Source organism: Scyliorhinus canicula, chromosome 7 (assembly GCF_902713615.1).
Source record: "Scyliorhinus canicula chromosome 7, sScyCan1.1, whole genome shotgun sequence".
Lineage (NCBI taxonomy): Eukaryota > Metazoa > Chordata > Chondrichthyes > Carcharhiniformes > Scyliorhinidae > Scyliorhinus > Scyliorhinus canicula.
In genome coordinates this window covers 89,011,859-89,028,233 of record NC_052152.1, presented here as the reverse complement: position 1 = coordinate 89,028,233, position 16,375 = coordinate 89,011,859, and the positions used below count along the sequence as shown (strand labels likewise).

Genomic DNA, 16,375 nt, shown 5'->3' with positions numbered 1-16,375 from the left:
CCTTAAAGTTTTCACCACCGATTATGTTTGCGTATATATAATTTGGCTCCAAGAATGATGCAAACAGGTTAAAATCAGAGCACTGGAAAAGTAGGAGGTTGGTTTTAACTGAACACAGAATAAACAGGTGAGTTCAAAAGACGATTCATAGATGGAATAAGCTATAACCTGCTATTCTTTATTCTGAATTATTTTTATTCGCATCAAATAATATAACAGGAGCTGACCATAGAGGCCGTCGAGCGTGCTTTGCCATTTAACATGGTCATGGGTGATCTTCTGATGAAGTCCAATCTTCTTCCTGTTCCGCATATCTTGATTCCCCAAGTGTACAAAAATCGATGTCTCTACGTCGTTGTAAAAGTAACAGAATTCACTACATTTCATGTGAAAGCAAGATGCTAGAAGTCTGAAATAACAAGAGTAAATGCCGAAAATACTCAGCAGGGCTAGCGACATCCGTGAAGGGGGGAACAGAGTTAATGTTGCGTGTCAATGACCTTTCATCAGAACTGAGAAAAGTTAGAAATGTAATGGGGTTTGAACAAGTGAAAGTGGAGAGGGGTGGAAGGAAGAGTGATTGAATGGAGGGGAGGGGAGATAATCAAAAGGTGTAACTACAGGTGCAAATGGCAGGATAGCAATAATTTGACCAAAGTTAAGGAATTTAGAAATAAACCAGAGAACAAACAAAAAAACACAACTGAAAGACAGCAGAGGTTATGATTTAAAATTATTGTAGTTGCTCAAAGTTGCTTCACATGCTCAGAACCTATTACATTTCTAACTTTTCTCACAACTGATGGAGGTCATCAACTTGGCACGATGTTTCTCTCTCCAGAGCCTGCAAGGTTTGCTGAGTATTTCCAGCATTTTCTATCACTATAATTAGTATGATTTTAATAAGTCTCACCCAGTGAAAGCAGTTATACTTTGTTGCATTCTCAGACGATACAGAGAACAGTGGTTGAGTGCCGCAGAGGGTTCAGTGTGTTACGCAGAGAATTCTGTAAATGAAATGAAGTAGGAAAGAGTCCCCCCCCCCCGCCCCCGCCCCACCGTTTTACTGGGATAATCTCAAATACCACCTTAGTTTAATGGTGACACTCGCACCTCCGAGTTAGGGCATTTGTTCAAGCACATTGCATATAATCTAGGCTGACATTTGAAGGAGTGCGGCATTGTTGGAGATGCTAGAATATAAATTGGGCTTTCTCTTGCCTGGTTTACATCCGTAAAATACCTGCAATATAGCATAATGTGGGGCGCCAATATTCCACACCCAAGGGTTAAGAACATCCTGAAATTCGGCCCGACCACGTTTTTACACAACCTGCATGGTCACATAAAACAGGCATTAGATTCCTTGCAAATGCTAACGAAGAGACCTGGTGTCTGTTTTAGAACTCCTCGACCAAGCATTGGTTTCCCTATGCACAGAAATCTTATGTGACTTAGTGAACAGCCACCACTGTAGAAATATAAACTCCACAGCACCTCCCTACTAACCTCTGCCAGACCTAATCAGCAGCCTCCACATTCCTCCCCCTGTCCCAAGTATTACGAAACTCATTGAAACAAGACATGGTTGGAGCATGCACCATTTGTGCATTACCCACTTTAGTACTGGGAAACGGACACAGATTTCAGGTGACAGCGTAAACCCCAGGTCATCTCTGTCGACTCAGATCAGTGCTCCCAGTGACCCCGCCAAAATAATTCCTCAACCAACTCCAAAATAAACCAGTCATTTATTACATTGGTGTGTGTGGGACCCTGTTGTGCACAGGTTGGCTACTGGATTTTCTTATGTAATGGTGCCTACAGTTCCATTTCAAACGTAAAATTGACTGATAAAGCATGGGGATGCCTTTCTTCCATAAGTCTTACAACACCAGGGTCAAGTCCCAACAGGTTTGTTTCGAATCACTAGCATTCGGAGCGCAGCTCCTTCCTCAGATGAATCTCCACATCATTTCTTACACAGTCATTAGTTTAAATTATTTTATTTTGAAAATAGATAATTTACAACTTCACATTCTCCTTTGCAAACATTAACAAATACTTTGCCATTTTTTTCCGATGGACCAAGATTCATGGACCCACATTAGTTGTTCTAAATACAACAGTGAAATACAAGAATAACAACTGAATGGGTATGTACAGACTGGTGCATTTATCACATTTTCAAGTCCCATGTAATGTCCTGCAAACATTCAGCTCACGATGTTGCCATAAAATACTGGGAAATCATTGCACTTAGCATGGAGACATGGTTAAACACGTGTCTATAGATAATATCACAGTCAATCCAGACAACCTCCCTACATGTGACGTGTCATTGAGTTTCCCGCCTGCAACATTGAAGTTGGTTTGTGTGAAACTGTCCTGCATAGTCATTGAAATTTGGTCAAAAATGAAAAAAACCCAAACAACTTAATATTGCTAACTTGACAATGCACATACGGATGGGAACAGATCAGTGAACTAAACTGTACAACTGCAATACATAATGGCAACTAAAATTTGTTACACATTATTAAAATTGCAACTCGAAATGAATTTCATAAACTTGTGAATTTTGGCATGGTATCATTTGCAGATCCCCATTGTTTGTCATGAATAAATTCCTAATCAGTGCACTACTCCTTGTGCTCCACTAGTACTTTCACAGGCTCTTGTCATTCTTTTGAGAAGTGGTTTACGACATGGAGGGGTGAAGAAACCATTTATACTTTAGGGTCTGTCCATCCAAATAAGGCCCCATTGCAAAATATCCAAGCATGCACCAGACTTACTGAAAAATTTTTAATGTAGGAAAATTGTGGCCACAGCACCACCTTCTCATGATATTTAAAGATAGCCGAGCACCAGAGAGATATACAACTCATTGCCTTATATGGATTTCCAGGCTTCACATAAACCTGCAGGCATTAAGTGTGGAAACCGTGTACTCCAAAATCACAGAATCATCCAGCACAGCAGGCCTATCAGCCCATCTCCTTTATGCCAGCTCTTTGAAAGAGAAATCCAATCAGTCCCCTTCTTGGCTCATTGTCCATTGCCTACAAATCTTTCCTTTCCAAGTAAACAGCTAACTCCCTTGTGATGGTTACTATTCAATCTGCTTCCACTTTTTCAGACAGTGCATTACAGATTGTTAACAACTCAATGGGGGGTTGGGGGAAATCCTCTTCATCCCAGGTTCTTTTATTCATTATTCCATCTGGGTCCTCTGGTTGCCCACCCCATTGCGGCAACACTTTCTCCTTACCTAATCTTATCAAACCCCCTCATACTTTTCAATACTTCGACTAAATCCTCTTTTCATCATCTCGATGGAGACAAATCCCACTTTCTCCCACATAACTGACATCCCCGGCATAATTCCAGTAAATCACCTCTGCACCTCCTCCAAAGTAAACCATCCAAATCAGTCAAAATTTAGGGCAAGATGATGGGGGAGGGAGCTGGATAACTGGTATTTTCATGTGAGCTTTTGGTTTAAATAAATAATTATATTAACGAACTTGCTCAGTAATTATAGCGATAGCAAAAACAAACAGTGGACATGCTGAAACGGGAAACAAAACAGATTGGAAGGGGAGAGGCGATTGTTGCTGAAATGAAGATTCACTCCCCTCAATAAATTTGTCCAACTCATGATTTCACTCCAGAGTGCAGGGAAAGCCGCCCGCTTAATTCAAGGCAAAGCCTCTGTGTGGGTTTTTGTTTTATTAGAGATAAGGGGACTTTTAAAAAAAATAAATTTAGATTACCCAATTAAGGGGCAATTTAGCGTGGCCAATCCACCTACTCTGCACATTTTTGGGTTGTGGGGGCGAAACCCACACAGACACGGGGAGAATGTGCAAACTCCACACGGACAGTGACCCAGGGCCGGGATCCAACTGGGAAGGGGGATATTTCTAACGGTGCAGCTGCCCGTGGCCCTGGCCAGTGTCCGGGGGTAGGTCCGGGAGCTGTAGCACAGCGCATTGACTCCCGCAGAAGGGCAGGGGGAGTTTGCAGACTTCCGACCAGCTGTCGGTGGCGGTGTCGTACAGGACTGCGTCCTGGGCCGCCACCTCCTGCGAGTTGCGCCACTTCTTGCCGCCGACCAGGTAGATGCCGCTGCCCCACACGGCCAGGCCGTAGCAGGAGCGGTCGAGAAGCAAGGGCCTCAGCCGCTCCCACTGCCGGCGCAGCGGCTCGTAGCACTCGATATCGCAGAAGGGCTCGTACATGCCGACGAAGGAGAAGATGCGGTCGCCCACCGTGGCCATCTGATGGCCGAAGCGGGCGATGGCCATGGGCGGGCAGCTCTTCCACTGGCCCTCCGCGGGGTGGAAGGAGAACATGTCCTTGCTGTTGTCCCCCGCCTCCGCCAGGCCGCCCGCACGCCCGCCCGACACGTAGATGGTGTCGGCGTGCACGGCGCTGGCGTGTCCGTGCAGCTTGACGGGGAGGCTCCTCACCGCGTCCCAGCGCCCGCTGCCCGGGTCGTACAGCTCGACGGCGGCCAGATAGGCGCCCAGGCCGCAGCGACCTCCCAGCGCGAAGAGGCAGCCGTCCAGCACGCAGCAGCTGAACTGCGCCCGGCGGCACCGCATGCTGGCCAGCCGACTCCAGCGGTCGAAGCGGGGGTCGTAGCGGTCCACCTGCCTCCGGATGGCCGGCCGCGCCGCCTTGTCGTCCTCCTGCTCGGCCGCGCCGGCCTCCTCCCCGCCCAGCACGAAGAGGAAGTTGGCCAGGACGCACACGCAGTGGTGCTGCACCCCGGGCCCGCCGTCGCCCAGCGAGCTCCACTGCCGACTGGTGGGGTCGAGGGCCCAGAGGCTCTGCACCGCCCCCTGGCGCAGGAGGACCCCGCCGGCCAGCAGCAGCCGCCCCTCCTCCCCTACCCTCAGCCGGCTCTGAGGGCTCTGCAGCGCCGGCTGCCGGCTCTCGGCCCGGTGGTAGTCCAGGGCCTGGCGGATGAGCTGCTGCACCTGCTCCAGGCCCGGGCCCAGCAGGCGCGGGTGGGCGACCAGCCGCTGCAGCGCCGCGCTGGGCAGCAGGCAGTACCGCAGGCGGGGCAGCAGGCCGGCGGCCTCCCGCTCCCAGCGCTCGGCCTCCCAATCCAGCCAGGCCAGCAGCAGGTCCAGCAGCGCCTCCTCCCGCAGGCGGGGCAGCCGCTCCGACTCCAGCACGGCCGCCAGCGACTCGGCGTTGAGCTCCAGCAGGCCGCTGCCCGCCTCCAGCAGGCGCCACAGGTTGGCGGCGATGTAGCCCTCAGCCTGGCCCAGGGCCTCGGCCAGGGCGAAGCGGGCGGCCAAGTTGGCCGCCTGGCAGCAGCTGCCGGGGCTCAGGCTGCTGACTAGGTAGCGGGAGCACAGGCTCACCGCCTCCAGCACCTGTAGGTAGGCGGCCGTCTCCAGGGTCTGCGGCAGGCTCTCGGGCGACAGGGCCAGGCAGGAGGTGTAGATGAAATCCAGGACGTGGCGGAGGCCGCTGGCCGACACGGTGTGCAAGTGGACCACGCTCTGCCTCGACTCCCTGGTGTGATCCTTAAACATCGACCTGAAGTAGTCGCTGGCGCACGCCAGCAGCGACCTGTGCGCCCGGAACTCGGCGCCCTCGGCCACCAGCACCACGTCGCACAGCAGCTTGTCGTCGCGGAGACCCTGGTACTGGGCCAGCACCGACTCCCCGTGAGTGGGGCAGAGCGCCAGGAAATAACTCGTGCCGTCTTCTCCCGCCGACATCCCTAATCGGGTGGAAGCATCTTGTTCACGGACAGGAGGAGGAGCCCAGCCCGGGCGCGATGGGCCGAATGGTGCCAGTTGCCTCCCCTTCCAACCGCAGGCTTGAGGAGTCGCTGAACCATCCTGGAGGCGGTTGTCCGTCTCATCCATTCATTAAAGATGCCAAAGTCCCCGCTCTGCCGAGGTGCAGTCAGTTCTAAACCAAACAATATTTGTGCGGAATCCCGGCGTTTGAAGTTGAATCCAGAAGTTTCGCTGAATTAACTTGCACGCCGCCCTCTCCCAGTCACTCTTCCTGGACTCCACTTCAGGCAAAACTTTTGCTCATAATCCGGCTGGCGCGCCTCTCTCCCTCTCGTTATGTTGTCAATCCGTGTGGCCCAGGACCAGAATAGAAACAATTTACAAAAGAAGCCAGTGTTTAGTTTTAGGAAGTCTGCACTGGGGTTGTGTTGTTTTCTCTCTGCTCTGTCCCCGCCCTCTGTTCTGCTGGCTGGAGCTGGGGTTGTGTCAGCGCGGACAACCTCGAAGCATTTGTCTATGGGATGAAATGTCGGAGGAGGCTGGTGTGTGCAGTTTAAACACCATCATGGACCTGTGGGGCCGAATGGCCTGGCTCCCCCGCCCACGTGCTCGGGGGATGCTGGCACAAAACAAGAAAAAGGGCGCTAATGTGTATCATCCTCACATTGGAATGGGATATCTCAGGAAAACGTATAAATAAATCCTCTACCAGAACTGATAAACGACCGAGTAATCCACATTATTTCTACGCGCAAATTTGGTTTTTTTTTACATCTTCTGATCAATTTATCAGGCCATCCAAAGAAGGGGAACGTTTTATCTCCCGAGTTGTAAACTCCACTTCCCATTAACGTCTGGTTTAGGATCTCTTGGCCCAGAGGGGGAAATCTCCGCCAGCCGAACAGGAATCTCCGATAGAGTCCTTGAGGCATGGAAGGTGGCCATTTGGCCCATCGAGTCCATGCCGGTGCTCTGTCGACCAATCCTCAGTTCCAATTCCCTCAGCAAGTGAGGAGGTTGGGCGGAAATGTACTGAGAGGGAGGCAAACTTGCTGATCGATTACGCGCGAACCAAACCGTTATCGTCTTGTGCTGAACTCTTTCACATTGGTAAAACTCCCTGTGGATGTTGAGGGGCGGGATGGTGGTAGTATTTTGCCAGTAAGCCTGTTTTTACCCTTTGCTGTTATCTTTTTTAACGGTTTCTTGGACACACTTATTCAGTGCGGATTCCTATGGGCTCAGCACTTGTAGGAAGGGAAGCATTGCATAAATTTAAAAGAGCAACGTGAACCTAGTCTGGGAAGGAGGTCTGAATTTGTTTAACCAATTAGTTTCTGCATCTATAAGCACAGAAAAAAAGAGCAGGAGTGGACCGTTTGGCCACCATTCGACATGCTCATGGCTGATCTTCAGTCTATCTCAAGGGCAAACGTGACTAGCTGTGCTGACTCCTAGAGGAGACTTTACCAGGAATAATTAGAGTGGCCACACTGCGTCCATGGCCGGCAGTGTGGCTGAAGCCATCAAAAATGACGGTGTTCTGCCTCATGCAACTTCTCAAATTCAACAGTGCCCTCATCCCACGGTCTGCTATGATGCACAAGCATAATTCTGCACCTCTTAGTTCCCGTCCTTCACCTCAAGCCTCCCCTTCTGGATTTATGAAAGAACTGCCACCTGGCCAGCCAAAGGTGCAGCGCCCTGGAGGGCGAGCAGAATGAAGAGGAATAAATATCGTCCCTTGATCTGACACTCAGCCACAGGTTCACATGGCGCCACTGGGTTAACCTCAGAGGGTATCAATGAGGTTGAATGAGGACGTGGTAAGTCGGCCGCGCCGGCTTCCTCCCCGCCCAGCACGAAGAGGAAGTTGGCCAGGACGCACACGCAGTAGTGCTGCACCCCGGGCCCGCCGCCGCCCAGCGAGCTCCACTGCCGGCTGGCGGGGTCGAGGGCCCAGAGGCTCTGCACCGCCCCCTGGCGCAGGAGGACCCCGCCGGCCAGCAGCAGCCGGCTCTCGGCCCGGTGGTAGTCCAGGGCCTGGCGGATGAGCTGCTGCACCTGCTCCAGGCCCATCAGTCGGGGGTGAGAGGCCAGCTACGGCCGACAGCCTCCCGCTCCAGGTTGCCCAGTAGCCGCTCCGACGGCCGCCAACGTCCCAGAGATGACCTCCAGCAGGCCGGCGCCCTCCGCCAGCAGGCGCCACAGGTCCGGCCCCGAAGTGCTGCATTCAAGGCTGAGTTCTATTGCTCGAGGGCATCCTGCAATGCAATTTGCATTCTCCCCTACTGAAAATCAGCAACTTTTACCATTTCTGCTGCAGCCAGCAGTAGTGTGCAGGAGCACAAGGCCACCCAATGGCCCACCGAATACAGCATATAAGGAAATGAACAACAATAATTAGTTGAGTCTTGTAATAGAGTATTGGAAAATGTTGTTATCGAATTTCTGTTTTGTGGTGCCTTTTATTTCAGGATTGTGCCCAAGAGGACACTGTGATGGTCCATCACTTAAGGTTGTTAAAATTTAAAACTGCTCAACAATAGGAATTTGGAGTTTCACTCAGAACAGCTGGAGTCTAATGATGGCTAATGGAGAACATACATGTGCCGGCTGCCTCCTCCCTTTCTCTTCCTCCACCTCCTGAACCATGCTTTAAAATCTGTGTTTTCATGATGGCCAGGGTGTGGAGGATACAGGAGAAAACGCTAAAGCAGAATTTGCACTCCAGTGAATACTGACAGCCCCCCCCCCCCCCCCGCCTAGCAGACGAGGCAATAGAACTGTTGGTTCAACACCCTGATATTCTGCTCAGTCAAGTTGCTCGGGGCAGCATGGCTATCCTATGAGTGCTGGCTATAGGTGTTTAGGGTGTGGAGGGGAGTTATCAGCCAGGTATAGAGTGAATAGCCCAAGATGCTGACTCGCTGACCCTCTGGTTCAACATGATGACTGAAATCCTGCTGAAATAGCAGACTGGCACGAGATGAATGGATCATGAATGGTGTCAAGATAACAGGCATTTACCAGATGTTTGGGGCATGGTCAACATCAATATTCCCTTGAATCTGCGCTGGTGCATGGCGACACAACAATTGGGAATGTACTGCCCAGGGAACAAACAGGCCATGCACAAGGAACATTCCATTTAAGATCCTCTCATATATCATTCCTAAAGGGGCCACGCAGTGCAAAACAGGTTGGCCATGCACAACAAACAGATGTTTCGAGAGAACCTTGTTTCACACCAGCTGCACATTAGTGAATGGTAAGTATTCTTTGCAGTTTCTGTAAGCATTAGCATTTGGATATGGCACCTATAAAACCACGGGTATGCAGTTAATGCCTCCCTACACCATGGGGAAGCCACATCCTGGCAAAGCTACATACTGCCTCATTCTTTAGCGAGATGAAAATAAATTGCTCCAGGACATCCTGGATGCAGTGTTGGACAGCGAACTGGGAGATGTTAGCTATATCACTTGTCTGCTGAGTCAGGATACTGCTGAGTCTCCTTCTCCCCTTCCCCCTCTGCAATTTCACAATGTGCATACTTGCAGTGCATGATGTAATGCTAATGCCCCCAACAACAGTGTTTTGTGAAGCCACACCAGAAAGTGGCAAGACTGGAGTGGACACCATTTATAATTTTTATAAGTGTCACAAGTAGGCTTACATTAATACTGCAGTGAAGTTACTGTGAAAATCCCCCAGTCACCACACTCCAGCACCTGTCCGGGTACACTGAGGGAGAATTCAGCATGTCCATTCACCTAACAAGCACATCTTTCGGGACTTGTGGGAGGAAACCGGAGCACCCGGAGAAAACCCACGCAGACATGGGGAAAATGTGCAGACTCCACACAGACAGTTTCCACTAAACCTGCACCTAGAGCACACAAACTGCCCCTGCTACCAAGTCACATTTGTCGACCATTGTGTCAAGTAGTAACAGTTTCCAATTATAAGGAGGAAAGTGCCCCTGATATCTATAGAGCATGATGTTGATAAGTTCATTTTTAAACCTAGAAATGTAGCCAATCAAAATAATTATCTCTACTATACAATAAAAGTAGCAAATCTAATCTTTGAAGAAAATGTCAAAGTCCTCTGAGTGACCAAGGCAAATGTCCCACCAGACACAGCACATATCAGGAAAATATTATAATCGTATGTATGAATCAACAACTGTGAAGCAAGCATAAAACATACTCATCAAATCATCAAACTACTTCCAACAAATTTCATCCATTTTGGGATTGTCCCCTGTGCAGTTACACAGCTTGGATTCTTCAGCTGGGTCCAGAAATTTGGGCCTTGCTACTTGTGCCGCATGGATGCCCCAGCTCTCAGGTACCCAAGTGTGGAATTCTGCTATCTGGACCCCCACTTCATCTTGAGACGACACAACAGTAGGGAAAAAATCTAAATCAAGTGGCCTTGTAATACCCCTTCCACCTCAAAAAAAAGCTCAAAGATTTGCAGTTTCCACTTCAAGTTCAGTGAGTTCCTGAATTCTCAGAGATGAAAGCTTTGAAGTGAGATGTTAAACTGAGAGCCCAGTCTGCCTCCGCATGTTGGGCATTAGAGGCCCCACTGCAGGATTGTCCGAGGGTGACAGCAAATTGTTGTCTTAACATAAATCAGGTATGCATAAGGGAGGTGACAGGTCCGCTATTTGTGTGAGCTCACCTTTACATCAACTTTGACAAGGACCAGGAGAGCTCGGGCCATGTGCTTTGCCCACAAAGCTGGCCTGCCCCATGTGCAGGGTATCATCAACACATGATTCTGCATTCCCATGGCAGCATGGGGCACTGTTTATGAACCGCAAGGGATTCCACTTCCTCTATTCAGATCATGACCACACCATGCGTATTATGCAGGTATGTGCCTGTTTCCCGGGTGCGTCCATGACAGCTACATCTTGGGACACTCAGGTCCCAGCCGTTTTTGAGGGACAGTAGCGGATGGAGGGATGGTTCTTCAAGGACAAAGTGTACCCACTCAGGAGGTGTCTGATGACGCCAGTGCAGAGGCCACAAACACCTACTGTGACACGCTACAGCAAGACTTATGCATTTGTTGGTCGAGAAGGCAATAGACCTGCTCAAAATGCGGTTCCAGATGCTGGACTGGCCCAGGGGAGCCCTGCAGTACAGCCCTCAAACGCTCTGCACAACCTGGCACTGCAATGGGGCGAGTAGCTGGATGAGGGGGTGATCCACATCTCGAATGAGGAGGAGGTTGAGTCGCACGGTTATGAGCAACCCATGGAGGAGGCTGAGGAATTACTTTAGGCGATGACCAGGGCTTCGTAAGGGTTGCAGGACTATGGATGACCGCAGTGCCTCTTGATTTGGGGATGACCAGGACTAGGGTGTCAAGACCGCTTCCACTATGGTGTCTTACATCTTCTCACTACTGTGATGCCTGTGGGAGGTCATTGGAATAGTTGCACCATTCATGGGCAGGACAGTAAAGTGATTGACCGGACGCTGCAGAAGAATTCTGATGACTTGCAATGAGGACTGAACAATGTTTCTCTTATGGTCTGCAAAATGTCTAACTGCTGCCTAACAGAGAGCTGAACGTGATCTGCCACTGAACAGGGTGATCTTCAGGACCAGAGTGTTACAGTGCTGCCCTCCTCAGTCTGAAGGTCTGGAGGTGTGTTGCTCAAAAGGAGGGACACACCAGATAGGCTGGACATTCCGAGGGTCTCCTGGGTGCAAGGCTCCGGCCTGTGCTTCTGCTAATTCTCTTCCCTTCTGGTCCATGGGATCGAGGAACAGCTGGAGTGAATTCCCACTGGTGCCTGCACCATGCAGTTGAAGCCCTGTACTATAGAGCTCATGTGCTTAGCCATGGAGGCCTTGACTTGAACCATGGAACGGCATCTGTTGCCATGGAGTAAGCGTTCTGCACCAAGATCACCACTGCAGATGCCACGCTTGCAGTGTTGGCCTTGTTGAGTCAGAGTGACAGCACCATCCCCTCTGACAGAAGGTGATAGTATTCCTCCAGTTGGCCTTGCAGGCTGAGGAGGGATGCTGTCATCCCTTCCTGATGCTCACGACTCAGCCTTTGTAGCCCCAGCAGCTCTGGGACAACCAAGCCCAGGGACACATCATCAGACTGGGGCTGAGCAGTTTACTGTGCTCTGGCATCCCTCTGAGTGCGAGATCGTTGAGATGTCCCTGTCTCTACCTGCAGTAGATCTTCAGGTGTGAGGTGCTCACCAGTGAATGAGTGACCCAAAAGCCTGCCTCCTACCTATTCCCGCCGAGGTGTGAGGTGCTTGTGGAAGGTGTGGGTGACAGCTGTGATGCCTCTTCAATGCTGGACTGCGAGATATCACCTTCAGAGCTGCCTGGGTCTGTGGCTTCCTGGGGCTGCAGGGATGGTCTGAGCTGCTCTGCCAATTAACCTACAATGGAAGGGTGGTGGCATTAGTGTGGGACGGGGACACTGATGGGAGATGGGTAACTCGTGAGGCTTGCGCATGGCTGAATGTGTTGACGGTTCTCAATTGTGTCTTTGTCCCCCACCTCGCCCTCTGCCAATGTGCAGTCCTTCTCCTTGCCAGCAAGCTCAATGCCTTGTGCCTCGAAGTGGTTAAGGGTCTCAAGTTCCAGCATCACTCCAGTTGGCTGCACCACTCACGTCAGTGCTCATGTTTGTCCTGGAAAAGACAGATGGGGAGTGGGCAGGTTCATGCCATGTCAAATGGTTATGAAGTTTGGCAGATGAGTGGGAATTTGAGGAGCCGTGGAGGGGGGGGGGGGGGGGGGGGGAATTATTGGAAGTGGTCGTCATTGCAAGGTTTGGGACCTCGTGAGGTGGGTGGGCGTGCAATCACCATGGAGGTGTTATGGTGCTGTGGAGACATGAGGCAGACGTGCCCTGGCTGCATGAAGGTCATTCATCGACTTATGGCACTGTATCCCCATCCTCTTAAGGAATGAGCTGGCGCTCGCAATCGCTGCCACAGCTTCCCAGGCCGGTTTGGTTATCTTTCTGGAAGGATGTCTGTTTTTCTTTCAATTTCGAGTACCCAATTTAGAGTAGGGTAGCACAAGTGATTAGCACTGTGGCTTCACAGCGCTAGGGTCCCAGGTTCGATTCCCTGCTAGGTCACTGTCTGTGAGGAGTCGGCACGTTCTCCCCGTGTCTGCATGGGTTTCCTCCGGGTTCTCCTGTTTCCTCCCACAGTCCAAAGACATATAGGTTAGGCAGATTGGTCATGTGACCAAAAAGGTAAGGAGGGATTATTGGGTTACGGGGATAGGGTGGAAGTGAGGGTTTAAGTGGGTTGGTGCAGACTCGATGGGCTGAATGGCCTCCTTCTGCACTGTATGTTCTATGTAATTATTTTTTTCCAATTAAGGGGCAATTTAGCGTGGCCAATCCACCTACCCTGCACATCTTTGAAACCCACGCAGACACAGGGAGAATGTGCAAACTCCACATGGACAGTGACCCAGAGTCGGAATTCAAACCCACGTTCTCAGTGCCGCAGGCAGCAGTGCTAACCACTATGCCACTGTGCTGCCCTGCTGGCAGAATGTCTGATCGATCAAGAGTAGAGGGACTCCCGCCTCTGCTGGACCCCAACTCAAAGCTTGCTGAGGGCTCCCTTGGTGAAGCATGGTGCAGTTTTCCTGGCAGCCATCCCCCGATTGCACTTTGAACAAGTGCTGGGGAGGCATTTAAATGGTGAGCCCCACTGATTGTAGCGATTAAGTCATTACGGGGCGAGTGAGTAAGAGGCAGGCCTCCACTGATGTAGCGTGAAATTGGTGGGAAAGAAATTCTGCTCAAAGAGACTGAATGTACGGCGACATTTCTCGCCGACGGGATTCGCTCTGGTTTGCTCGCCGGGCCCGATACTTTGAAAAAATCAACAAAATTTTGGCCCATTATGTTAGCCTACAGAGCAACAGTGGGGTTTCAAAAATAATTAATTGGGTGCCCGATAGAATGGATGTCTTGAGGACATGGTGAGGAGCTGCGTAAATGCAAGTTTTGTTTCATATAAATTCATCATGAAATCAAGAAAGAACCTCATTTGGAATAATAAAAAGAAAATGAACACATGGCCAACCGTGGATTCAATGCTTGTGTTGTATATTTTATGCAACATTTTGAATTGCAGGCCAAGAAGGGGAATGTTGAGGATTATGCGAGAAAGAAGTTGAATGCCTGTGGCAGAAATATCATCTTTAGCTTTAATTTTGCCAGATGTATCTACCCACACCTTGTACTGAGGTATCATAAACAAGCTTCAAACATGAATATCATTATGTTAAGTGTCTGTTGGCTGTTGGAGTGATTTCAGTCACAGTTAATTTGAGGAGGCTGCATGCCATGCAGTACATCAGCTCTTAATTATGCCCATGTGAGCTGAGCCAGGTTTACTTGGCAGTGGCTACATACAGAAAGTCATTTAAAGGACACATCAATGCTAGAGTAAATTTCCATTAATTACTTCTCGACTCTTTTTCCCCTTATTTTGGTTGAACTTAGGTTCTTGTAAACCCCTGCAGCAGTTGTTTAATTTTTTGTTCTACCCCCAGCATCATGACCCCATGAATAGTTTTCCATTTGAGAATTCCTATAAATTTTTCAAAAGAAGAGTAAAACCAACTGATTGGTGCCAGACAAGTCAGACTAGAAAGAGGTGCTATGTACCCTTCTCTCAGCACTGGCAAACCCATATGTGTCGAATACATTTTGCTGTGATAGATGATGGGTGAAGGCAGAGATTCCCATTATCCCAAAAACATCTGGAGCAGCCTATGGCACCAAAAGGTTTGTGAATGTCTGGGCAACTATAATACTTCCTCAGGAATACCTCAGTTTCATCTGTCACATTGTCAGTGGTACAACATGGATGATCAACAGTCAACTTGTCCAGAGTGGTGAGACCGATTAAAATGCTGCTGACTTTTATCTGCATTGAAGGGTAACATAGTGATAATGCTACTGGAATAGTCATCCAGAGGCCTGGACTAATGCACTGGAGACATGAGTTCAAGCCTCACCATGGCAGCTTGAAGAATTAATCAATCTAGAAGAAAAAGCTAGTCTAAGCAACAGTGACCATGCCTTTCAGAAAAACTCATCTGATTCAATAATATCCTTCCGGGAGGAAAATCTGCCATTGTTACCTAGTCTGGCCTAGTCCAGACCCACAGCTATGTGGTTGTCTCTTAATTGCTCTCTGCTACTCAGTTGCATCAAGCTGCTACAGAAAAGTCAGATAAGAATAAAGCCAATCGAACCACCCAGCACTGAATCAGTCACTGGAAATGGTAAAGGTACACACTGCAAAATTGGGAGAGTTGTCCCACAGACTGGTCCAGCAACAGACTGACTTTGTCATACTCACTGACACTTACATTCTAGTAAATGGCCCTGACTCCTCAATCACAATCCTTGGGTATGTCCTGTCCACCAGAGGTGGCAGCACAGTGATAAACACTCATGAAAGGGGACGTTTGCCGATGATCGGACCACATTCAGTGCCATTACTAACTCCTCAGATACTGGAGCAGTCGTGTCTTCAGCCATCTAGACCTGGACAATATTCATGCTTGGACTAATCATAACACACAAGTGCCAGGTAATTACCATCTCCAAAAAGGGAGAATCTAACCATTTCCCCTTGTTGTTAAGTGGTATTACTATTTCTCCACATCCTAGGAGAGACTATTGACCAGAAGCGGAACTGGTCCAGCTGTATAAATACTGTGACTGTAAGAGCAGGCCACAAGCTGGGAATTCTGTGACGAGTAACTTACCTCATGACTCCCCAAAAGATGTCCACCATCCACAAGGCACAAATCAGGAGTGTTATAGAATACTCTCCATTTGCCTGGATATGTGCAGCTCCAGCAACATTCAGGAAACCTTGCACCATACACCAAAAAGCATCCCACTTGATTGGCATCTGACCCACAAACATTCACTCTGTCCACCACCAATGCACAGTGACAGCACTGTGTCATACCTATAAAATGCACTACAGGAACTTACCAAGGCACCTACTACAGCACCTTCCAAACCTACAATTTCTGGCACCTAGATGGAGAAGAGCAGCAGATACCTGGGAACACCACCACTTGGAAGTTCCCCTCCAAGCCACACATCATCCTGACTTGGAGATATATTCTGCAGAATTCGCCGTCGATGGGATCCTCCTGTCTGCCGGCAGCACACCCATGCCCACAGGTTTCCCAACAGTGTGGGGCGACTACAATGGGAAACCCCATTGGCCAGCTGTGAGAACGGAGAATCCCGCTGCAGGAGGGGATGTTCTGCGCTGGAAAATGGGGCTGGCGGACAGGAGAATCCTGCCCATTGTCATTTCTCCACTATTGCCGTGGGCAGCACGGTGGCACAGTGGTTAGCATTGTTGCCTCACGGCACTGAGGTCCCCAGTTTGATCCCGGTTCTGGGTCACTGTCCGTGTGGAGTTTGCGCATTCTCCCCGTGTTTGTGTGGATTTCACCCCCACAACCCAAAAGATGTGCAGGGTAGGTGGATTGGCCACACTAAATTGCCCCTTAATTGGAAAAAATGAATTGGGTATTCTA

At 49.7% G+C, this 16,375-nt stretch overlaps 1 protein-coding gene across 1 annotated transcript; it reads right to left on the bottom strand.

Moving 5' to 3' along the window:
* Positions 1-1,990: 1,990 nt before the first annotated feature.
* LOC119969184 (kelch-like protein 34) lies at positions 1,991-6,123 on the bottom strand. The gene has a single exon (XM_038802428.1). It carries the CDS (start codon positions 5,895-5,897, stop codon positions 3,930-3,932), a length of 1,968 nt encoding a protein of 655 aa, XP_038658356.1. The 5' UTR covers positions 5,898-6,123; the 3' UTR covers positions 1,991-3,929.
* Positions 6,124-16,375: the final 10,252 nt, after the last annotated feature.

Coding starts and splice junctions, on each gene's coding strand:
- LOC119969184 (XM_038802428.1), bottom strand. CDS start 5,897: ATGGATGAGACGGACAACCGCCTCCAGGATGGTTCAGCGACTCCTCAA.